Raw genomic sequence first — 27052 nt, forward strand, 5'->3', positions numbered from 1 at the left:
TTAAATGTGCCATCACTTGTGACAAAACTTTAAATGCTCTCAACATGTATGCTCGATTTCGCTAAGGAAAACAAAAGGATTTCCCTTCGAAAAATAACCTGCATAGAGAGTGTTTATTTGTTTCACCGAAAATCACAAGGGATTAAGTTATTTTCAACTTAGGCATGTCTGGTCGATGGTGCTAACAATTAATTCTAAAAGCTTGAGCTTGAGCTTTTAGAACTAATGGTTAACGCTAATGATCCGACAAGAGGTATCAGAGATAGAGCTCACAGATTCGATTTACGCATACTATGAATTTGTATAGTTATTGGATTTGAATTTGTATAGATATTGAATTTGATTTTTGCATGCTGCGAATTTGTGTCCAGGGGGGAGATTGTTGGCTTAAAGAGTTGGCATCACGCTCAGTGGCGGGAGCTTGGGTTGAGTTAAATCACGTCCATAATGACGTGAGGCTCGATTGGGCCGAGTCACAATCGAGATAAATAGATGCTGTGTAGTTAGCACTACCAATCCGATAAGGCCCAAGTTGTTTATTTTTCACTATTTTTGGTGAAATTGAATCGAGACAGCTCAACTATAATTGGATTCTTTAAATTTGCACTCCTTTAAATTTGAACTCTTTGAAATTAATTTTTTTCAGTTTGTTAAAAATTTTGTTAAATTTAATAGCTATGTTGACCATCAGTTATTACTTTTCAAATTTTATAAACTAAATAATGATTTCAATTACTAAATTTAATAAAATTATTGATGAAGTTCATAAAAACTCCAACTTATTTGACTAATATTATTTAATTTTAAAAATTAAAAGCTAAGGAGCCTCAATTCGAAACTTTAGTTTTTTTTCTTTTTCTTTTTTTTTAAATTCACACCTTGTGTCAATGTTCTTGACCTGAGTAGTTTTAGTGGACTGACTTAAATATTTTATTAATTTCATCAGCGATAATATCATCAAGTTTAATTAATAATTTCAACTACTGTTTTATAAGTAAAACTAAAAAATATTAACAGTTAACAACAATTAAATATAGCTACTAAATTTAATAAAAATTTTAACTTAACTAATAGAAAAACTCAATTCAAAAATAAAATAAAAATAGAAGCGGGGACTGTTTCAAAATTGCCCACAGTTGAGGGCTCTTCATACATTTTTACCCACTATTTATTATTATTATTATTTAAACCCCACCTCGGATCTATATATATATATATATATATATATATATATACAAATTTATGCGACAGCCTCGTTTGATCAGAGCGGATTTGTTGTGTGTTTGTGACATATTCTTTTATTTTTGGGCACTGAAATTAAGGAACCATTTTTTTTTTTTAATATAACCATACATAAACTCACACTCCAGTTAAACAAAGATTATTAATTAAATAATAAGTACAATTAAAAAAGAGTTTTAATTAATGTTTGTGTCTCTAATAATAACTATGCCTTTAAAAAAAGAAACAAGTGGGTCTATTTCTCGCCTAAATTTAAGGTGTTGTTCCCTTCTCGTATAAATTTAGGGTGGGGTTATTAATTATTAATGGAGATGGTTAAATTTAATCAGATTTAATAAATTTAGACTCTTTCTAATTAGAAATTTTTTTTTTCTTTTAACGATTGGATGTAGACATTTACGGTTTAAATTACGTATATAACACAATCAAAATTCTTTAGATACTGTAGCACCAACGCATCAAATTTATTAAATATTCTCTTTCAAATATACTGTCAAAGTGCTTAAAAATTTTGGCGGAAAAATTGGAAATACAACATTGCAAGCTAAATAATAATAATAAATAATATAATAATAATTAACATTATGTGCGATTAAAAGATATATAATATAATATATATATATATATATAATATATATAATATATACATTCTTTTAAAATCGTCAAAATGAATTAACTAACGTCAAATTAAACAAATTAAAGTTGGTATAGTAAAAATTAAAATTTTAAAAAGTAAATAGTTAACTCTAATTGGTGGTGTATCGTTTAGATAAGTTATATATATTTTTTACATAATTTAATTTAAAAAAAATAAAAAAAAAACTCAAGAAATTGGAAAAGTTGGTCAACGGGGACAGGCGTGTCCAACCAAGCGGCGCGCAACATTCGCAGAGGTTCGGTGCATCTCCCGCACGTGCGACGATTCAATGCCACGTGGGCCCCACACCCCCTCCCCCCACGTGTGGCAATGTGCCACGGATCCTAGTGTTTTGACTTTTTGTACGTGTCTCCAGCTCACCCCCTGTCCGACCCGACCGGACCGAACCGGACCGGACCGGACAGGACCGGACCCGCCCGATCCGGTTCATCGAATCGTTTTACTCAAGGACGAAATGGTAAAAAAGAAAAAAGAAAAAGAAAGAGCAAACAATAATAATTAAATTAAAGTTGTACTGCGTACACGTGACAACTTGTTTAACAATCCCGAGGTGAGTTTTATATTTTTTATTGTTTTACTTTTTTTTTTTCCTTTTTTTTAATTGTTTTAATGTTACACGCTCGCGCCGTAAAGAATGATTTTTTTTTTAAATTTTTGTTGAATTTAGAATCTTCTATGCGATGCTATATTAATATTATATAAAATATCGGTTTATCTATAAAAGATTTAATTTGTCACATAAAAATAATTTTAAACGATAAGCATATGCGGTTGAGGGGGGGGGGGGTAAATATACACTATAATTTACATATTATAGGGTAGTATAGTAATATATTTCACAAATCATGGAGTGACAAAATGTTGCTCTTTACTAGCTTAAATAATAGTGTTTTAGTCATCTTTATTGAATCTTTGGCGCTAATTATTAATTCCAAAATTCGTAATCAATTCATTCAAAGTATACAAACACAATGTTCACAGATCTCAATTGCGACTCGACCCAACTAGCCTTACATCATTTCGAGCCCACAGATCTCGATTACGATTCCGCTCAACTAGTCTTACGTCATTTCGAACGTGACTCAGACCAGCCTAACCTCTTGTCACAAGACAGGATATCGATCTATTTACGCTAACAATCTCTCCTCCAGTATCTGCAAAAATTCGTAATATGCGCGAATCAAATTCGTTACCAATGACTCTGATACCATTTATTGTCGTTGGCGCTAACCATCAATCCCAAAAGTTCAAACTGTTAAAAATATGAAATCAATTTATTGAAATTATACAGGCTAAGTTCTCATGGGTCTTGACTGTGACTCGGCCTAACCAGCCTCACATCACTTTGAACATGATTCGATCTAACCCAGCCTCACGCCATTTCGAACGTGATTCGGTCCAACCTGATCTCCCGCCACAAGGCAGGATTCATTTAAGCCAACAATCATGTGAGCTATTAAATATGCCATTTTACTATTTTACTTATTGGAAAATTCTTATGCCAAAATAAAGATTAAACCATATGGCGGTAAAGAAAATATTTTTAAATTACAGGGCGGTGAAGTAAAAATACATTGAACCACACAGGGGTTTGATTTAAGTTCATCCAAGTCCCTCCAAAACAAGTAGGTAAATATTGCTTCCTAAAAAATGGAAAGCAAAAAAAAAAAAGTGTATTATATTTTAGTTACTTTTACAAAATAGTTTTTTAGTTTGGCTCGAAGCAGAAGCTATCAATTTGAGCTTTTATTTGGTAAAAACATACAAAAATTATTTGAGCTATATATTATTTTGAATCCGCTATTCAATTTTTCAAAATTTTAATTTTACTAACATATCTTTCAATTTATCGGGTTTGAGTCGGTCAACAATATTTTGACTTTAAAATTTATGCTAATAAGTTACTTTAATAAAATTAATAGTTGTGAAAATTGCATAAGATATATTATACCTAAACATGTAAAGATGAACAATAAATTCAACTTTTGATTTCAAATTGTCGTTGACCAACTCAAATCAAACAAATTAAAAGGTTGAGTGATAAAATCAAAATTTTAAAAGATTGGATAGCATTCCAAAATAATTCATAGTGCAGATAAGTTTTGTATATTTTTATATTTCTATTGTTTGAGCATGACAAATAAGTTTTACATTTTTGTCACACTATAAAAATTTGGACTTTTTATTTATCAAACAGCTTCGTATTCCTAAAAAAAAGCAACCGTACAAAGCAACTTATGCCCTAATCTAACTCGACTGCAGGTCACCTAAACAGTAATAGATATATATTTTCTTTCCTTTTGTTTTCACTATACTTTACTGTAAGATTCTGAGCTCAAAAGTCAGAGGCTCAGGAATATCAATTTGCTGCTCTAGCAGTTGGTGATTTTTTTTTCCGCAGCTTTTAACAAACTATGGGCGATTAGTAACATGAGTTTGTAGCATAGAAAGGAAGATTATAAAAGATTACATTGATTAGTCTCAACCTATAATTGACTTATGATGAATAAACAAAAGGCATGTTAGGCTAAGACATGGAATGGACCACATTGAAAAGGCTTGTTACCAACATTATTCTAGTGTGGATTCACCTAACAATTTAATGTGGAATTTGAGGTTTTTGATTTGGCAGGTGTCTCTACTTGACTCAATCAATGCAATGCTCTATCATAATAGAGCAATGTTGTTTGCACATTAAAAAAAAAAAAGTGAAAATTATTTGGTCTTTTTTATTGGTCATATCCATATGATTGGTAAAAAAATTTCACCCATAGAGCGGATGGAATGTATGATATACACTTTGCAGAGGGTGTATATTTGGATAGTATTTTTTGTAACAAAATAAGGTAAAATTATACGGAACTTATCTGAACTATAAACGATTTTGAATCTGCTGCTCAACCTTTCAAAATTTTGATTTACTATCGAACTTTTCAATTTATTAGATTTGAGTCAGGCAACGGTAATTTAATTTAAGCTAATTATTTACTTTAATAAATTTTTGGTTGTAAGAATTACGTGAAATATAGATCTTTTTGAATCAGCTATCCAATCCTTTGAACCGGCCACTCAACATACAGAGTTTATCTGAACTATGAATTATTTTGAATCGACTATCCAACCTTTTTGAATTTTGATTTTACAACACAACTTTTTAGTTTGTTTGATTTGAGCAAGTCAACGGTACTTTGACTTCAAAATTTAAACTAATTATTTTAATAAATTTATAATTGCGGAAAATTTTATGAAGTATAGTAAATCTATAGAGATAAATAATGTATTCAAAATTTAAAAATAAAGGTATTATTGACCGACTCAAATCAAATAAACTAGAAGAATGAACAGTAAAAATAAATTTTGAAAGGATGGATAGCTAATTCAAAATAGTTCGATAGCATAAGTTCTGTACATTTGTACCTAAAAATAGCAATGAGAGAGAGAGAGAGAGAGAATATTAGGCTTTAATTAAGAAAAAGAGCACATCAACGAGAACATGAGGAGTGATTAGTACATTCTTGTGTCAATGGTTTATGTGTTGCAGCAGTAAAAGGACAAAAATTAATTTAGAGTGGATAGTTTTCAATACATAAGACAAATTTTGAGATTCAAATTATTAACGTGAAAGATGGCGGATGAAACGCTCTTACGTTGAAGATCACGGCCATCAAATTTTGTATGTGAAAAAATAAATTACTAAAAAATATACACCAAATTTAAAGTGTTTTTGTAATGAATTTTCAATTATACTCGTGGCTAACGCACACGATGCATGAATATATTTATATAAAAGTATAATACAATAGTTGATTAATTTAGTTATTATTAATAATTTATTTTTGGAGTTAATTTTTAAATAACTAATACTAAAAGAGATTATATACGTAAATGATACGCAACCGTATGTCCTCAAACACTTCATAAATTACTATCAACCTACCCACACGAGTCTATGTGTTTATTCTCTCAAGCTTTAATGCTTCCTAGTACACTCAAATATATATATATATATATATATATATATATAGAGTGAGGCTACTACGCTATCGGAAGCACGGAGCCTTCCGTGCTTTCAACTCATTTTCGATGTTGCGACTTTCGAATTGTCGATCGGCTTCGTTAAACTTGATCTAGAGTATTTAAAGTACCTAGAAAATAAATTTTATAATTTTACGATATCATTTGCCTAGTGAACGAAGGGGCTTAAAATCAACGGCTGAAAATAAAAATCTTACAAAATGTGATAATATGACATTAAAATTTTAAATCTACGACCATTGAAATTTGTTGATTTTGAGCCCATTCGATCACTAGGCAAATGATATCGAAAAATAATAAAATTTATTTTCTAGGTACTTCAAATACTCTAAATCAAGTTTAACGGAGCCGATCGACGATTCGAAAGTCGCAACATCGAAAACGAGCTGGAAGCACGGAAGGCTCCGTGCTTCCGATAGCATAGTAGCCTCACTTTTATGAGTAGAGCTAGTATACTTTTATGAGTATAAAGACGTTCGTACTCATAAGTTATTTTCGATATTGAACTTTCGAATCGACAATCCACACGGTTAAAAATGATCTAGAGTATTTGAAACTTCTAGAAAATAAATTTAATAATTTTTCAAAATCATTATAAAGTCTATCAAGCGGGTATAAAATGAACGGTTAAAATCGAATGACATTTTAAAAATGGATGATCGGATCCTTCAATTTAAGATCGGAGTTATTGATCTTTATTTAGGTAGTGAATAGAATTTTCTATCAAAAATTCAACCTATTCCGATTCTTTTACACTGTTAAACTAGCAAATATCTCATACCGGTCGTTAAAAATTATCAATTGTGTGAGCTTTTGATCGTAAGGTAAATAATATCGAAAAATTATAAAATTTGATTTCTAGAAGTTTTAAATGCTCTAGATAATGTTTAACAGTATAGATTGTCGATTCGGAAGTTCTATCATCAAAAACAACTTATGAGTACGAAGGCGATCGTACTCATAAAAGTATAGTAGCCGGACTCTATATATATATATATAATGTTTAACAGTATGGATTGTCGATTCGGAAGTTCTATCATCGAAAACAACTTATGAGTACGAAGGCGATCGTACTCATAAGAGTATAGTAGCCGGACTCTATACACAACTAATTTTACTAATTTTCGGTTTAGCTTTACTAATTTTTGATTTAGCTAGAGTTTCTACAAAAGTGTGTTCTCCAAAAGCGTGTTTGAATAGAGCAACTTCTAATAAATTTTGTCACATTAGATTTTGTTAACATTGACAGATAATTTTCAGTCACCTTCTTGTTTAAGAACTTGAAGATGAATTGGTAATAACACATAAAAAGAGTTCAAATCTCATTAGATCCCCTCTCGAATTAGTTAACAAAACAAAGAAAAATTTTTTAAAAAAATAAAATAAAAAGAAGAAGAGCTCGCCAGTACCAAGTACTAGGGAGCTTTTAAGAGGGCAGCCAGCACTGCAGTCCAAAACAGCCAATTAGCAATCATCCAGACAGCATAATCATTCCTTTTGAATTCCCATTTCATACCAATCATCATCATTCTCATTATTCTTGCAAGTACAAAAAAAGAAAAGGAAAAAAATACACCCACCCATCTATGACTTCTAAGGTGAAATGAAAAAGAGGGCAACAAATAAGACAATAAGCCCCTCGCAACGCCGGTAATGCGCTGGCGGTGTTTCGAAATACATGCGTATACTTATAGCCTACCAGTACGTACTGTGAGTAATTATCAACACATCAACAGCCTTTGATTAAGCACCTCTGATAGCTCTGTATCATGAGACCTATGCTACGGTACAGAATTGTCCGTAAAGATGCCCAGTGCATCATCAACTGCAGAATTAGTCCTGAATATCTCAGTTGGTACTACCACAAAAGCATTGATGTCTACACAAGCATCCTTTATTACAGTGGGCACTATATATATGCTTTTAAAGAAGCTTCTCAAGGAGCCAAATTCTTTTACCTTGTTAAGCTTTTCACAGTTGGGGTAAATGCACTCATGGAAAGCAAAAACCACCTGGACTTGGTGCTCTCACACGAGTCGAATTCAATGGAGAAGAGAAGATGCTACAAAGCTTAAAGAGAAGTGCTTCTTGGGAGCTTTTGCTCAAACTCAACTGTACAGTAGACAAAAGATTGCTTGTTCCTACCTCCCTAAGTTATCGCTTCCGGCGTCTGTTACTATCGTCAGCCTCCGCGCCGATCTCATGAACTCGCTACGCAAATACAGAATAGTATACCGTTAGCCTGATTGCGAATCGAAAATGCCGCTTAACTGAAGAGATAACAACAACATGGTTCCAACTCACTAGAGACCTTAGATTATAAAAATTACCTGAAAGGCTCATCTCCAGTGTGTTTAACTGCGCCCGCCGCGTCGCGGTAGCGCACGTGGCTCATCAATTCAGCTCTGTCGATTCCGAACATGTCGCCTAGCCGTCTGTACAACTCTTCGTACGATCCCAACACAGAGAGATCGAGGGTGCGGCCCACATCCTCCGAGTCCATGAACACCTTGCAGTGCCCGGCGACGAGTTCTTCACATGACGAATTCTCTGCATGACCGTTCTGATTAACGGCCGATCCGGAACCATCCGAGACGTTCACCGTCTTCTCAGGATTCCCGTCTGACGAACTGTTCTTGGTAATTCCCGGGGAAGCCGTGTCTGCAGAATTGCTCAGAGAAATCTGTTGTTCGGTGAGTATAGGCTGTCCGAAAAGCACTAGTTGGGGTGTTTTCCCATTTACCGACTTCTTTGTTGGTTGAGAAGGGGAGCCGATAGTTAGCAAGCACGAAATGTTTTCACGGATCGGGGAATTGCTGACGATGAGACCCGTGGAGATTCTCGCGGGCGGGGCGGCGGCGAACAGGCTCGACTGCAGCTTGCTGAGGTGGAGGTCTGAAATTGATAGACCGAGATGAGCATGCCTGGCTCCCTGTATGCCTGCAGGAGCGCTGTCCGGGAAGCAGCACAGAGGGCTGCTGACGGGCCCGAAAGGGCTTCCGTGGAAAGCCGGGCCCTGAAGCTGCGCTTCGAGGGGGAAGCCGCCGGGGTGTTGGGGGACGCACAGTTTCTTTCTCGGCGGCGAGAAGGGCGGGAGATGGATGGTGGGCATGTTCGAGACGAGCTCGACGAGCCACGGGCTCACGCGCTTCACGTTCTGCAGCAGATCCGGTTCGTCCCAAGTCACCTACAACATTTAATTTCCAAACCAACATTTTAGGTGAGCAACGGTTGTAAGCATTGCGAAATCCATAAGAGCACCTCGACCGAATGGCATCGACGGAGGACTCATACAACATCATCAAACAGTAAAGTTCAGTAAAAGAATCAAACTACTTTCTACGAGAAAGCAATTACCTGAAGCAACCGCCACGGCGAATTCGGCCATCGAATGGGATCGGCCACCTGCACGGACGAAATGGTCCCCATGAACCAGCTGATCCTTGACGAGTCCTCCGTCTCGAAGGCCATCTTAAACCGCATCCCCGGACACCACTGCACCCTCATCGCGGCCCTCACCGCCCCGGCCTTCACGCAGAACTCCGGGGTGCTGGCCCGCGGATAGTACACAACCTCGAAAGGCTGTCCACTGGCCGCAAGATTAGCGGCTTCGACAACCGATTCGGCCCTCACTCTCCCCTTCCCCCTCAGACTCCCGCCACCGCCGCCATTCATATTCCCGCCGTTCGCGGGGCCCCTCATCAATTTACTCTCCTCCTCCCTTAAAAACACCGAAAAGTTTCCGTACGCTGAGACGCAGTTTCCGTTGGGAGTGTTCCACCCCGGCGGGGACTCGGGGCCGGCACCGACCCCTCTTTTGGCCCGTCTAATGCCGACGCACAAATCCCCATTCTCCGTCCGCAAGAACACTATCGAATCTCCGGCGACGAGCTTCTTCTGGTTCACAAACGTGCTCCACCCGGTCGTGAGCAGGTGGCGGCGAGGGGTGCCTCTGTAGATATGGCGAAACTTCCAAACAACTCCGTGCACGTCCTTGGCGAGCACGGTTTGAACCGGCGGGTCGGTGGAGTAGTCCAGCCGCGGGAATATGGTCTCCGCGCAGTACCGGGGGACGGAGAATCCGCCGCCGTTGTTGGCGTCCGACTGGGTCAGCGTCTTCGCGAACGACGCGGGCTTCTCCTGAGCGTCCGGGCCGTCGCCGTTCCCGCCAATTTCGCAGTGATCGCCATAGTCCGGCTCGTTGGGCCGCACGGGGACGAGCCGGATCCTGGCGAAGACCTCGTCGGTCTCGGGATCGGCCATGAATTTGATGGCGGAGACGCGGGCGAGGATCAGGGGCGGCACGCGGGAGGGGGAGGGGCCGAGGGGGTCGGCGGGCCCGCCCTGCGCGTGCTCGGCGTGGCCCTGGGGAAAGTAGTAGACCTTAGAGTGGATAGGCGGCATCTGGACCATGCCGCCGGCGCAGGCATGCCAGAGCTGGGGGTCTAAGCACTTCTCAGTCTCCTTCATTGCTTCTTTTGGGGAATCAGTGAATGTGATCATGCCAATATAGTGTTGTTTTCATAGAATGCTAAAATTAAACAACCAACAAGCAAAAAAAAAACACAAAATCAGATCTTTAGGAAAGGGATTGTGAATGGGAACTTCAATTGACAACTGGGGAGCTAAAAATTTAAGCTACAGAGGTGGAAATTACTCACCATACAATAAGGGAATGAACCATCTCCTTTTTGTGCACAGGAAAGAGAAAAAACAAAAAAAAAAAAAGTCCTCTTTTTTCTCCACAAAAGAGCTGCAAATTATGAAGGAAAAGAGAAATTATGAGCTCATGCATAAGCTGAGAACAAAAATGAATCTGATTTTGTTCACCTTTCCCAGAGCTCGGAAACTCGAAAAAGCTCCAAAGATCCCACCTTTTCCCAACCCTTGAATCAAAAACCCAGATCACGAATGAGGCCCCAATTCCCCCAATCTCAAAACCCCCAAACCCTGGGAACCCAATTCAAACCCTCCCCCCCAACCAAAACAAAAACAAAAACAAGAAAAACCCCAACACCCACCTCCCAATTTTGCGTCTTTACCCCCTCAAAAGCTCCCAAATCTCTCATCAAAACCTCACCATTCCATTCCCCCCCTCCCCCCCTTGCTTCAAGCTCCACCAAGATCCCCTCTTCCTAGTACAACACAAAATACCAACTCCAAAGATCCCACCTTTCGCCCCTCCCCCCCCCTCTCTCTCTCTCTCTCTCTCTCTCTCTCTCTCTCTCGATGTGAGGGTAAGAGAAATATAGAGGAAAAAGGGAAAAATAGGAGGAGAAAATTCGAAAAGAGCATAAAAAGAAAAGGGGGGGGGGAGGAGTTAATTAAAAAGGAGATTAAATAATTAAATCATGGGATGTTTGGGCCATTAAATTAGTGCAGTAGTGGCCAGTGGGAGCATGCGCAGGATCCGGTGCAATGGATGGATCAGGGTTTATGAACATACGACTAATGGGATCGTGACACGTGTCGTGGAGGCCTTTTTGGCGCTCTTGGATCGGCGATCCGACCGGATACTGCGGGGCTTCGACCGGCGATCTTTTGGTCGGGATTCCTACACCGGGTCTATCATCGCATCCCATACACCACACCCCGGATACAATCAAATAATAATTCCTTTCTTTTGGCTAATTTTTGAGATTATTTGATGACTCTATTATAATTTTATATTTTTTTTAATTTTATTTATATAGATTGTTTGGACATTTAGGATTAGATTCTAATTTTTTTAAATATTATTTACTACTTATTAAACATTAATAGAATGCGGTGTACGAGATGTTCGGATACATCAGGTGCAGACAATAATGTCTCGTTCTAACCAACATCAGCTTTCCCTTTATTTACGTGCATGCCACTGGTTCCACCGGCACCATATTTATTTTTTTAATTTTTATTTAAATAAATTATTATCGATTTAATTTAAAAAATTTTATTAAATTTACTCCAAAATTTTGTTAGCAAAACAAACCCTAATGAAACTAAAAATTTTATTACCATCAACTGCTGATCAAACAAAATCTAACCATTCTTGTTAAGGATAATAGTTTACGAGATTAAATTAAAGCTATTCTCTTATTGTAAGTATTAAAAATTAATTGATTTGGTTAAAACCAAAATGCATACAAATTACAAAGATGCAAAAAAAATCTTTAAAAATTGGTATGGCTTCTAATTTCAGAATTTATTATTCAAAATTTAACGGTTATCTCAGTCATTTCATTTAACAAAAGGCTAAAATACAGAAACTCTTTTATTAATAGCCGTTTTTTATACTTCATTCTTTACCTTTTAAAAAAAAACTTATTTTATTCTTTTAAAATTCAAAATTGTAGTATTTAATCTTATACTGTTATTATTTTGTCATCGTTTCGTGCAAATTTATTTATTTATAACAAAAGAAACCCAATTACACAAGCTAAAATATAATTATAGAGACATCTAAATGAATATCTATTAATCAATATGATTTACAAAGTATAAATGATCTAGTCATAAAAAATTATAATTTTTGGAAACATATACCTTAATTTGTCGAAAATTACAGGCCGTTGATTTTGACACTGCTTGATGGCCAGGAGATTAGTTTTCAAAATTCGCAAAATTTTATGAGTAGCTATTTTAGATGTTTTTGATTATATTTTATGATTTGGATCTCACTTTTGGAGTATGTAAAATTATATTTTTATACTTTCGTAAAATATGTGTAATATGATAATAATAAAAAAAAAGAAATTTGTTTTCTGGTGGAGTTGCTTTCGATGTGGTGAGCTGTAGGTGCGCGTGTGTGGGAGCGACTAATGATGACTAGTCGTGCTTCGAGAGAGAGAGGAGTCATGTTGTTATCGTCATCAGGATTAGGAATGCAAATGGATCCGGATTGGTGGGACTCCTGCCGGATCCACTACGAACGGAGCATTAATAAGTGAGAGCTAAATATATATATATAAAAATTATAATTTATTTCGAGTCCGTTCTGATATATCAAGAAAATGAAGGGGGAGAGGGAGATCATTTTCTTTCTTTGATTTGTCTTGATTCACCAAAAACCGGCTCCTATCTCGATCTATTCAGAATAGAGCGATAAGTAAGAGTCAAAAATATGATAAAAATTAATTCGTTCTGAATCCGCCCCGACCTATTTGTATTTCTAATCATAATAACGACACAACAAAAGTACAAAAAAAAACTATAAGTATTTAATTTTAAATTTTCTTTTTTTAGTCTTCAAAACTTTTTAGTTTGAGTTATAACCTTCAATTCGGTATTAGCATTTCGTCACTATTGCTTGCAAAAATTGTGTGGTACAATTAAGTAGCTTATTAAGATATCTTTTATATGCTCAAAAATGATGAAAACACATATAAGAGAGAGAGGGAAAGAGAGAGTTCGGCTACAGTATTATCAATATATAGTACCAAACGCTTGATACTATCGAGTTTTCCATAATTAGTTCTATCTCTTTGACCATTTCCATCCGTTAGATCATATTATTCAATCAACGGCCCACTCAACTTTAGAAGATCACTATCATCCTAATTGCACATTCCTTCATCCAAGGGTCGAAAATTTAATAGCACAAAGTGCTTGATATTATTAATAGTATAATAGCCCCCCCCCCTTCTCTCTCTGCTCTCTCGTCTCTCCATCTCTGTCTCAAACTCATCTCTCTCTCCTATATATATTATATATATAATATATAGAGTAAGGGCTACTAGGCTATCGGAAGATGGAGCGCTTCGTGCTCCACATCGTTTCGATATTGGGTATTCAAATCGTCGTCGTGCTCGTTAAAACTTGATTCTAGAGATATTGAAAATACTAGAAAATAAATTTTATGATTTTACGGATATGCTTTGCTCTAGTGAAATGGAATGCTCAAAAATCGACGGCTGAAAATAAAAATCTTACAAAATATGATAATATGACATTAAAATTTAAATCAAAAGAATTGATCTTGTTTCATATAGTATAAGAATATTCTATCAAATTTCACAGTGATTGGATATTTCTACCCGTTTAAACTTGCAAACGGCTCACTAGACGCATTGAATTTTTGATTTTGAGCACCAATTCGATCACTAGGAAATAATATCGAAAAATAATAAAATTTATTTTCTAGATACATCCAAATACTCTAGATCCAAATTTAACGGAGCCGATCGATCGTTCGAAAGTCGCAACATCGAAAACGACTGGAAGCACGGAAGCTCCGTCTTCCGATAGGCATAGTAGCCTCACCTCTATAATATATAATATATATAGTCTGGCGGCTATTATACTTATATATATATATATATTATAGGCTGGGGCTATTATACTTATATAAGTATAACAGTCCTTGTACTCATCAAGTTTTTCAGCGCGTTCAAATGAAAAAATATCGTATGATGAAAGTGGTTACGGTTAGGTTGATAGTGGGCTCCCTAGGGTTGAGTGGGTGGTTGATTGAATAGTATAATCTAATGGGTGAAAATGATTAAAGGGCAGATCTAACGGGCAAAAACCTATGAGTACAAGAGGCTCTATACTCATAAAAGTATAGTAGCCGGACTCTATATATATATATATATATATAGAGAGAGAGAGAGAGAGAGAGAGAGAGAGAGGTTGGTATACTATCAGTAACACGGAGGTCTCCGTGTTACCAAGTTGTTTTCAATGATATAGCTTCCAAATCGACGATCGGCTCTGTTAGACTTGATCTAAACTATTGTAAGTATTTAAAAACTAAATTTCATAATTTTTCGACATCATTTACCTATCAAACGAGTAGTCTAAAAATGAATGAATGAAAATAAAAATCTCATAAAAAATGATGATAAAAGATTTGAATTTAAGATCAGATGTATTGATCTTATTCTAAATAGTGAAAATAATTTTTTATAAAAATTTCATCAGATTTGGATTGTTTTATATCGTTAAATTCACAAACGCATCACATCGACCATTCAAATAGTCAATTTTGAGACCTTTTGATCATTCGCTAAATGATGTTGAAAAATTATGAAATTTAGTTTTCAAATACTTTTAATAGTATAGATCAAATCTAAAAGAGCCGATCGTCAATTTGAAAGCCGCATCATTGAAAACAACTTGGTAGCACGGAGGCCTCCGTGCTACCAATAGTATACCAGCCCAGCTCATACATATATACGTACAGCCCAGCTCATACATATATACGTCATCACAACACACATACCCAACACACACACAAAACATATGTATTATATTATATATATATATAATACTATTATATAAAATAATATATATATATATAAAATAGCTAACTATATGAAAGAGGTAATTAATTAACTTTCTTTTTTCAACATTTTTAGGATAAAATGGGTATATTAGTAATTACCTAACTGTATCATGCAATGCATGCACGTACGGAATGGTATTTTGAATGGTATTTTGAATTAACTACTATAATTTTAAATTTTAAGAAGGCGGAATTTAAAGGACGAGGAGGTAAAGTGTAGCTTATCATAATAAGGAGAGGAATTTGATTTCGTGCATGTCCATAGTTTTAGAAATCATTGAGACTTGGTCTAAGCTTCAGATGCAATACATGTAGATCCTTAAGAGAATTTTTGAGCTAATAAGCCTACGAACATTATAAAAAAAAAAAGTAAAATAAAATAAACCCAACATGTAACCAATGAGAGCGATTCAACGAGCCAATTCGATTGCATATCACTACGGGAAAAAAACAACAACAACAACAACGACGACGACGACGACAAATTATTAAGATTGATATAACAAATCATTAATAACAAGACCTTATGATACATGCATATGCTTTAAATCTAAGTCAAATCACTCGCTTTCAAAAATATAATTAATCTAATTAATCCCTTCGTGGCTAATCACATTTGATTGGTCACCATGGAATGACCACTGTAGCCTTAAGGTTGTGTTTGACATTGGACTTATGCTTTTGCTTAGTCATATCCTAGTTGATAAAAAATAAAAAAAATAAAAAATAAAATTTTAATTTAGAGTTTTATTTAGAAAGAAACTCCATTAAATATTTAAATATGTGTTGCATTGTTTGAGATTCCTTTTGGTACCTTTTATAGTTTGAAATATTCCTCTTAGAATAAGACATGCAAAAGCAAAGGTGTTAAAGTATCTTTTTTTTTTCTTTTTTCTTTTTTTTTTTGTGGCTAGTTGGCAAATACACATCAAGTTAGAATTAATAAAGTACATGCATTTATATATTGTTTAATAAAAAAATAATTGTATATGTATCGTTAAATCGCGATAAAATTGTATATTTATTTTCACAAAGTTTTAGTTATCTGATACATTCTTTGGTAGTTAATCGGTTAAAGTCAATACTTTTAGGGTGCGTTTGGTTGGCATTATGAAAGATTACTAGGAATAAAAGATATCCGAGAATTTTATTCCTATTCATCCTATTACTAAGAATGTGGAATTTCTGTGTTTGGTTCGTACGGTAATATTAATTAGTCATGTTATTTAATATTACAAAAAATATACAATTAATTTATTTATTTATTTATTTAATTTTAAATAATGTTACCGAAAGTTTCAATATTTTTTTAGAAAAAAGGGAGAGAGAGTTATAAGTTAGAGAGAGAGAGCATAATTAAAAAAATAAAAAGAAAAATATAGTCGAAATTAGAGGAAGTGGGAGAGTTGAAATTTTAGAAAGAGAGTGAGAGAAAGCTTAGTTTAGAGAGAGAAAAAAAAGTTAAATTTTAGAGAGAAAAATAAGTTTAGAGAGAGATATAAGGTTAGAGTGTAAAGAAAAATAATATCAATTAGCCGGCGGGTAGGAAGAAAGAAAGAGATTAGACATATTATAATTATCCCAATCCATTAATGTGAGGATATCCATCCTCCCTCAAGAGAATGAGATTAGTACTTTGGGGTGAATCTTATTCTCAAGTGAATCCAATATTACCAACTAGATTACTTAGTGCGTTTAGCCAAACACCGTCATATTTTTTTATTCCCAATTGGATTACTAGGAATCTTTGAAAGATAGCGCGAACCAAACGCACCCTTAATGTAATTTTTTTATTTTAGCTTCTGTGTTATTCTACATAAATCATAAATCATAAAATCCCAAAAAAAATTTAAAAAATTATTGTTTACAAGGGTATAACCGATCGAATTAGTAAAAAATTTAGCGAAATAAATTTACATATTTTAAAGCTTTAGAAGGATATATATTTGATAATTTAAAAATTTACATAGGTAAATTCATAATTTTAAAACTTTATAGGAATACATTTTAATTTATTCTCCAACTGTTGAACTTAGAAAAAAAGAGTTTTTTTTTTCTAAATAGAATAAGCGAAATAAATATTAGTGTTTCTAAATTTATACATGTACTTTGCAGGCCCTATATTTTTTAGTTCAATTTAATAAATTTTTAAGATTCATCGTGACAAATTCATTATATTAAAGACAAATGTAATTATGTTTTTTGTTTTCTACCGACCTTCGCATTAAGCACACTATTTTTTATTATATATTGGATTACATTAATTAATTATATATATAGGTAACACCTAAAATTAAGTCAACAAGACTTTTGACTTTAAAATTTTAATATATCGTTTATCTTTACAGATTTACTTAATATATTTTATTCAATTCTTACAACTATAAATTCAATAAAACAAGTAATTAGCTTTTGAAGTCAAAGTGTGGTTGACGGACTCGAATAAAATAAATTTAAAAAGTTAGATAGTGAAATCAAAATTTCAAAAAATTAAATAGCTGACTAAAAATGATTCATAATTCAGATAAGTTCTGCACGTTTCTACCAACATTTTATAAGACAGTAATGCTATAAATAGATACAATTCACTAGGGGCAATTAGTTTCTCTAAATTTAAATATTATTGACTAATTGAAAAAACTTAAAAATTAAAACCTTACATTACGAGGCTCTCAATCGAGAGACGATCAAATCAACTATTTCACAGGAATTGACAAATAGATTCGTTAATTATATGTGATAGTCGACCAATTAAATAGTTTCTCTACTGGAGGCTAGTTTTTCACGTAAATTTTATTCGTTGTATATTTAAATCGATTACTCCACGCATTTTATTAAAAAAAAAGATTTTTATTGAATCAATTACTTGAATCATGTAAGAACAATGAGATGTCCAATCAAGCAAAACAGTGTCATTAAAAAAAAAAATTAATCAGAAAATCATTATTTCTACGTGGAGGCCCCAGCATCCAATAGTGTTCGGTGCGCACGATGTACGGATGCACCGGGTCCAGCGAAAATCTCCTAGACCGGAAAGGTGGATGCGGAGTCGACCACAAAACCCGCGTCAACAGCTCGGCCCGACTAATCGGGGCGCTCAAACTAAAAACTCGCCGATTTTTTCTCACACAATAATAACAAATATAAAATAATAATAATAATAATAATAATAATAATAATAAAAATAAATAAATAAATAAAAGTGTTGTTAGATCCCGCAACGGAGGCGTCGGGCGCGGTAGCGCGACAACGACCACCGAACTCCGAAGCTACGCTATAATCCGCTAACCTGCGCCACCCCAAACAAACCATGGTTAAGCTAACGTGCGCCGCCCCCAGGTAAGGTTAACCCCTGGTTGAGAGAAATTATTATCTCCTGCATCCGGTGTATCCGTGCTCCCCCTGCACCGCCCGCTAAAAATAACACGTCACAGGCCTTAAAATTAATTTCTCTTTTTTCTTAAATAATAATTGCCTATATAACATCAAAACTTCAAAAATATCTAATTTATCCATATTTTTTATTTCTAATATATCCCTCGTATGTTTCTCCGTTATACAACGTGAGTTAAATATCTACTAGAGTTTTTTAAAAAATAAAATTATTTCTTTTATCTTTACTTAAGGGCAAATAAGAAAAGTTGGTAACAGTAGGATATATTTGAAAAGACTAAAAATTAAAATACCTTTTTTATCCCCAATTTAATGGCAAATAAAAAAAACAGAATTTCACAAAGATAACGGCTTAATTCTGAAATAACTTGAAAAGTAAATTTTTTTTTTTTTTAATATTAGCCTTTTAAGAAGAATAAATTAGAAAATGAGAAATTTTTTAGGAGTATATATGAGCAATCGGTCCTTTTCTTTAAGATGGTGCAATGCAGAGAGGTTACTAGGGATGCAAATGGATTCGGATTGGTGGAGCTCCGCCCCGATCAGCCCCGAATGGGGTGGTAAGTGGGAACAAAAAATATAGAAAAATATAACCCGCCCCGAATCCGCCCCGATCCGCCAAGTAAATGAAGCGGGAGGCGAGAGACTCTTTTTTTCCTTCAATCTATCCCGATCCGTTAAAAATCCGCTCCCGCCCCGCTCCCGCCCCGATCCGCCCCGAATGGAGCGGTAAGTGGGAGGCAAAAATAAAATGAAAAGTAATCCGCCCCGAATCCGCCCCGCCCAGATAAAAAATGGAGCGGGAGATGGGGAAACTCTCCCGCCCCCGAATCCGCCCCGTTTGCATCCCTAGAGGTTACGGTGCGTGAAGTGCACGGATGGACGGGGTGCATGCAATAGTTTAGTTTCCATGCAGGGGTGGGTCCCACGGGAGGTTTCGTGAGTTGTGACAGCAACGAGACAAGACGTCAGCCGCAGTACCCGACGATGTGCCCGCGCGCGGGAAAGGGGTGGGGGGGGGAAGTGTATTGCAGGGCTGCGGGACCACGTGGGACGGGAGGGAGTGGGCGCGGGGTCACGCGCGTGGGTGCGGCAATTTTCTGTCGCGTCGATGCTCGCATGCGACGCGACAGGAGGAGAGTGGTGGGGGGCGGGGGGCGGTGTGTGGGCCGCGGCCGGTTGGTGCCTCTCTTGGATCTTCTGTCGTTCGGGTGAAAACTTTTCCCGGTTTAGCTTAGCCCTTACACCCGATCCGACCCGAGTCTGTGACGCCTGTCAATATATTATATATATCATATATAATATATATATATATATATATAATATATATATATATATATAATATATATATTATAATTATAGTACATATATACATGAGAGAGAGAGAAATGAGTGAAATACTATTATAATATTTTTAAATTTTTTTTATCAAATTTTTAGTCGTTAAATCCGTATACTTTTAATCAATTCCATCAGTAAATCATATACAATTCAACAACCAATTTATTCACTCTAGATGGACCATCACTAATCATAGGTTCGGAGGCTTGCCTATGATACTTAACCCTTGCCAATTTTCATCCAAGCAGTTAAAAACTCGATAGCTAATGAGCCCAAATTATAGTATTCAATGCTCAATTATATATATATATATATATATATATATATATATATTATGGCTACAATAGTATCGATAGCACCAAGTTTTTCGCCGTTTGATCTATCCATTTAATTATTTTTATCCGTTAAATCATATTATTCAACCAACCACTGATTCAACCTTAGGGATCACTATCATCCTAACCACACATCTATCCATCTAAATGGTCCAAATTTCAGGTAAGTTCCGTAACAATTTTACCTTTTCGTTGTAAAGATATATAAAATATATTTGAACTATGGATCATGTTAAATCGAATAGTAAATGTTTCAAAATTTTGATTTTACCATCTTTAAAGATGGGTTGATAATTCAGCTATGTTCCAGACAAATTTAGCTGGACCCCACATGTTTTAATTTTATGGACTAATCTTATGAATATCACTCAATACTACAAATATTACAAGATTAGATAAAAAGGATTAAAAATTTTATAAAAAAATTATAAAATCAGGTAGAAATATTTATTTTTTTTAAAAAATATTTTATAGTACTGTTTATCTTTAATTAATACTATTTTCTTATGAAAATTGACTCTAAATGAAACAGCTGTTGGAGATGATAAAGATGTTACAAGTTGACATGTTGCTCTCACGGCAACTATTCCCATCTATTTCTTTGTCCTATGCCAAGAAAATGAAACATAGCTTATTTTAATTCATTAAAACTTAGATGATTTAGATATTTAACTAATGTATTAATCGGATCCAAATTAATTTTTATTAGAGAGAATGAAAAGCTTCTCAATTCTGCAGAAACGTATTATCTGCACGTAATTATGCGTGTGCATAATGAAATTCACATGAAATATCTCTGCTGTGGAACCATCAAATTTTGTCGTTTCTGAAAATGTCTTTTTTTTGAATTTTAAAGTAGAAAATTAAGAAAACAATTGTTTTTTTTCTTTTTTTTTTTTTCTTTTTTTTGGGTTTGTCACAATTGGTTTCTTTGGGTTCTCACACACACTCATCCAAAGTTATATATATATATATATATATATATATATATATATATTATATATATATATTAGTAGTTTTGACTGGGCTACTAATCGTAGAAACTGCTTCGGTTTACTACGATTTATTTTTGATGAAAGCTTCAAATCAACTGAAGCATGCGCACCGTTGAACATAATGCTAGCACCATTTAAATTATCTACAATATAATTTCATTAATGAACGATCACGTAGGTCACAAATCTATATTTTAATGGGCCGATATGAGTGGCGTTTGTCGTTTAATGTATAGAAGAGTTCAATCAACCTAAATTTTGTTTAGAAAATTCTTTAAATACTATTAAATAAGATATAGACGTCTAGATCTTCAAATATAAAAATTGTATTATTCACTTTTTGAAGATTTCATTTCCCAGCGTATTCATTTTTCTGTTCACAGATTGATGGAAAGAGACAATATCGAAACTTGTGTGAAATTTGATTTACCAGATATTTAAATAGTTAGATCATGTTTAACGTCGCGACACCTCATTGGAAGCTCTATCATCGAAAACAAATCGGTAGTAAATCGAGCGTTTACGTACGATAGTATTCTGCAAAACTCTCTCTCTCTCGCCTCTATCTCTCTATATATATATAGGTCCGGCTACTATAACTATCGTAGGCAGTGACTGCCGTGTTTACAGTTTGTTTTCATAATGCGACTTCGCAAACGACGATCGCTCTATTTAGACTTGATCTACCACTATTGAAAGTAATTTGAAAATTAAATTCCATAATTTTTTTCGACATCATGTTGACTGTATGATCAAAAGATGTCAAATTGACAATTTTAAATGGCCGATGTGGTGGTAGTTTGAGAGTTTAACGGTTAAAATCCAAATCCGATGAAAATTTATAAAAAATCTATTTTCACTATTTACGAGTAAAGATTCGCATTATTGATCCTGAATTTAATTTTTATATCATTTTTTTTTTTTTTTTTTATGAGATTTTTATTTTTAGGTCCGTTCAATTTTTAAGACTACTTGTCTGATAGTAAATAATATCGAAATATCTATGAAAGTTATTTCTAAATACTTTTATATGTTAGATCAAGTCTAATTGAGCGAATCGTCGATTGAAAAGCCGCATCAGTTGAAACACATTTGTAGTATGAGCCCGTCTGTGCTACGGATAGTATAGTGAGCTGGACTCCATATATATAATATCATATATAGTTACGAGACCTGTTTGATTGCTGCTGTTTGAATTAGGATTACAAAATATAGGAAAAAAAAGAAGAAATTTGATTGGATATTTGTAGTCAATTTTTCGGCAATGTAAGTGAATATATAATATATATATATATATATATATATATATAATATATATATATATATTTTTTTCTTTTTTTCCTCCACCTATTTCTAATTCTCTTTTCAATTCATAGAATGCCTTAGATATTTCAGTAAAATATATATACTTGAAGTCATTGCTTTCACGTAAAATACTGTAAACGCAGGCCTAGATAAGGTGATTTTTTTAAAAAAAAAACTACTAATTAATATAGCTATTTGAAATTTTAATTTGCATATTTATTTATTTATTTATTTTCTATGACAATTGAATTAATGTCTCTTGCCTACTTGATCCTAAAAAGTTGAAGGGTTTAAATAAATTAATTTGGCTTTATGGGAGTGTCAAGAATCTACATGGCAATGTGTCGGAGAGAGTGGAATGTTTCTTTGTCGCATCTTTTTTTTTTTTTTTCTTGTCTTTTTTTTTTTTCTTTTTTTTTTTTTGGCATTTAATGGCCGCTAATACAGGGTTTTTGTTTATGCGATTCATATATGTTGTTTTGAGCATTTTTCCTAATGCGGTGTGAAATGTGATTCACCTAAACCAGAAACGTCCATGATCACCATGCACCCACACTTTTGGAGTGGCTCTTTTGGGATGCTTAATTTAATAAGGTATTAAAAAGAAAGAAAAAGAAAAAAAAAACAACAAATGTGTATAATTAGAGTTAATCATTTAGGATTATCTCCAAAATTAAGAGTTAATTAATTATTGTTTGGCGAAATTAGTATTGCATCAAAGGTGTGGTAGTTTCATTCTTTAGATAGAAAAATAGGTAATTAAAATGTGCAACCACTCTCTGAACTTTAGTTGTTTTGTCAATAAGGGTCGGAGTGATTAATTTTTGGCAATTGCATCTCCTAAACTTTATCAAATAGTTTAGTAGATCCCTCTCCTCAATTGAAATCATTAATTATACAATTATTTTAATTGTATGCATTGTATATAGTTTTATGAAGTTTTTAGAATGTGAACAATTTTACTTTTTATATTTAATTTAACGTTTGGTTCAACCCGTTCTTCACTCACCATGTTTAATTATCAAAATTAGAAGAGAAAAATAAATTTTTATATATTTTGAAAATTTTCAGGATTATGTGTCCAACATCCGATCAAAACAGTTGTTTAGTTAGTAAGTTCACTTGAGTAGAGGGGTCTGTTGAACTGTTTAATAAAATTTAGAAAAAATTTGTCAAAATTGAAAATTCAAATGTCTACTTGCAAAAGAGATAAACTTTAGAGGGTCTTTGTACATTTTACCCTAAAAAGAAAATAATAAAGGTCTTTTGGGTTTGTTGCTGTAGTGTTGTTTGATTAAGAATGTATTAAGATTGTCTAATGCTATTGTGCAAAAAGAATTGAAACTAAAATAAATAAATAAATAAATAATATAGAGAGAGAGAGAGAGAGACTTTTTTATTTTTTAGTGGGACAACACAAATCACATCTTAAGTGAATCGACAAAATCTGCATGACGAATCGACGCGTTTAAAAACAAATTAAATTTTTTTTTTTGCATCACGCATTCTAATTATGCACGTCCTCATCCTGCATCTCCGAATACGGTCTAAGTGATTTTGAAAAGTCAGATCAAGTGAAGCACTATATTAAATTCCCCTTCGCCAATAACAAAATCGGAATATTCGAATGGAATCTCAACTCTTTACCATCAAAAGGTAACCTTATTACACTTACCTCTATCGCAATATTGTATACTTTTCTAATCGATAAATTCATTATTAGAAATAACTGTAGCTAAAAGCTGAAACAGAAACACCGCGAAAAATAGGTTCTAGGAGAGAGAGAGAGAGAAGAAAAGGCCAAGGCTACACAAAGCAATGAAAAGAAGAAGAGCCAAGTAATAAGATGCTTTATTTGCCATGTGATGATGCTCCATTGGATCAAATGGCCCAGCTGTACCTCTCATGTTGCTTCCAATCATAGGCACTGAAACTTTTTCATACCCCCACCTTTTTCTTTTTTTTTTTTTGACCAAATTAAATAAAGCATAAATTAAAAAGACCTACTGTGGGGGACATATGCATGGGTCTACACTTCACCCAATTAAAAAGGACCATGTGCTTGTCCTTTGTAACCTCAACAATTTAATTCCTTACAACATGGGAATGACCTTTCAACTGTACTCCATATTTATTTTTAGATTAAAACTATGTACGCTCTAATTTATCCTCAGCATATGAAGTATATGATTTCATGTGTCATACTAAATATATATAATTCTAACTTCTAATTATAGACAAGTTCCACTACGTGTAGTTATTGCAAGTTTATATATATATATATATATATATATATATATAATATATATATATATATATACTATATTATATATATATTAAATATATATAGTTGAGCTATTGATACTTTATACAACGTATTCCCTCATGGTGCTATTAGGGTTTAAAGCTATTGGATCCTAATTTTGTGTATTATTTAGCCCTTGGTATTAAACACTATAACACTACCACCACGCTACCACCATTCATCTCAACCTCACATCTCATCCACTCAAGCTAAAAACACACAAATATCACCCCCCCCATATACTTTTACGAGTTATTATAGCCCTACTCATATATATATATGATTATATATATAATTATAGATATTATAATATATATATATATTATATAGTCCAGCTACTATTCTATTTATAGGATAGAAACACTTGTCCTATCAAGTCCGTTTGAATGCATCTGGAACTTTCAAATTGTATAACTCGGCCACCGTTGAAATTGATCTACACACTAATTAGAAATGTTTAGAAAACCAAATTTTAATATTTTAAAAATCTATTATCAGGTTAATCTTTAGAGTAAAAAAAAATGACACGGTCATAAAATGAATAAATTTTCTGTAAAATAGAGATTAGATTTTCTCCAATTATAATTGATTATCAAAACATTACCTTAAATAGGTTAAAAGATTTTTTTATTCAAAAAATTTAAGCCAATTTGGATTTGCTCTTACACCTGTAAACAAGCAAACCGGCTCATATTAGGCCGTAAAAAATTTCATTTACGATCACTTTTGACTCACCATGCTAGAATAATTTTTAAAAATTTATGAATTTAGTTTCTAGAAGTTTTCAAATACTTCTAGATCAACTTCAACCGCTCCGATCATCAATCGGAATCTCTACATTACAGAACATTTGATAGACAAGTGCTACTATCCTCATTAAATAGAGATAGTAAGCTGCTAGCTATTATATATATTATATATAGAGTCATGAGAGAGGAGAGAGAGAGAGAGAGAGAGAAGCGAGGAAGAGAGAGAGAGAGAGAGAGAGAGAGAGAGAGAGAGAGAGAGAGAGAGAGAGCAGGACAACTGTGCCATATGAGTCCGGCTGGAATACTATCGATAGCATTATGTATTTGGTGCTATCAAGTTTTACGCCGTTAAATTTAACCCTTTGACTATTTTCACCCGGTAGATTATACTATTAACAAACAACTCACTTAACCTAGGGGGCCCACATCATCTTAACCATATATTTTTTAATCCAAGGACTAAAAATCTAAAAGCACTAAAATGTTTAGTGCTATTGATAGTATTCCAGCCTAGGTCTCTCTCTCTCTCTCTCTTCTCTCTCTCTCTCTCTCTCTCTGCTCTCGTCCTCTATATTATAATATATATATATATATATATATATATAATATATATATATAGGGTCCGACTACTATAACTGTTATGATCGATCGCCCCTCGTACTCATAAGTTGTTTTCGATGATAGAGCCTCCGAATCGACGATCCACACCTCCCCCCTCGTGCACGACGCCCTCCTCCTGAAGGCCCTTCTGCACAAAAAATATAAAAAAAAGAAAAGAAAAAAAAAACTGCCCGAAGCCACCCTCCTCTAAAACCCAAAAAAAAAATCCTTAATACAAATTTTTTTCAACTTAATATACCATCTACCCCCGCACGCCTACTTGAAGCATTCCCTCCTTCTCAACCCAACACAAACACAACACACATAAAAAGAAAAAAAAAAAAAATCGCTGCAACCAGCCAACCACCCTCCCAAAAACCAAAAGAAAAGAAATAAATTTTCTTAATGCAATTTTTTTATTTTTTTTTTTCAACTTAATATACTAATTTAACAGCGATCTCTTCTCGCGGTGGGGCCGGCGAACCACGAGTAGAGTTGAGGCAGAGAGGCGAAGGAGAGAGATTGGGGAGGAGAGAAGAGAGAAAGGAAAAAAAAAAAAAGAAAAGTAAAGAAAGAGAGAGAGAAAGTGCTTCTTAGTGGCTCCGTTACTTCTAACCCACCTAACAGTAGAACCACTTGGTTAGGGTGGGCTCTAAATCCAAGCCCTCTATCTATACAAGATGGAACTGCAGAGAGTTCTTAATAGCACAGGCTGAGCACAGGCAGCCCTACTTTTATATATATATATATATATATATATATATATATATATATATATATATAGTTGAGCTAGAATACTATCGATAGCAAACGGGCTCCGTTGCCACCC

At 34.2% G+C, this 27052-nt stretch overlaps 1 protein-coding gene across 3 annotated transcripts; it reads right to left on the reverse strand.

Annotated features, from left to right (window-relative positions):
• On the reverse strand, positions 7414-10921 carry LOC109707636 (auxin response factor 18-like). Of its 3 annotated transcripts, XM_020229056.1 has the most exons (5): positions 10766-10920; positions 10597-10688; positions 9293-10466; positions 8266-9122; positions 7414-8146 (listed from the first exon to the last, which is right to left on the reverse strand). In XM_020229056.1, exons 3-5 carry the CDS (start codon positions 10436-10438, stop codon positions 8077-8079), a joined length of 2073 nt encoding a protein of 690 aa, XP_020084645.1. In that variant the 5' UTR covers positions 10439-10466; positions 10597-10688; positions 10766-10920; the 3' UTR covers positions 7414-8076. The 3 variants fall into 3 exon arrangements, with proteins under 3 accessions (XP_020084645.1, XP_020084646.1, XP_020084648.1); XM_020229057.1 differs by having other exon boundaries at positions 10597-10888; XM_020229059.1 differs by lacking the exon at positions 7414-8146 and having other exon boundaries at positions 8262-9122; positions 10766-10921.

Source organism: Ananas comosus, linkage group 3 (assembly GCF_001540865.1).
Source record: "Ananas comosus cultivar F153 linkage group 3, ASM154086v1, whole genome shotgun sequence".
Lineage (NCBI taxonomy): Eukaryota > Viridiplantae > Streptophyta > Magnoliopsida > Poales > Bromeliaceae > Ananas > Ananas comosus.

Coding starts and splice junctions, on each gene's coding strand:
- LOC109707636 (XM_020229056.1), bottom strand. CDS start 10,438: ATGATCACATTCACTGATTCCCCAAAAGAAGCAATGAAGGAGACTGAG. Junction 9,123..9,292: donor CGCCGTGGCGGTTGCTTCAG/GTAATTGCTTTC, acceptor TAAATGTTGTAG/GTGACTTGGGACGAACCGGA. Junction 8,147..8,265: donor ACTGGAGATGAGCCTTTCAG/GTAATTTTTATA, acceptor GTATTTGCGTAG/CGAGTTCATGAGATCGGCGC.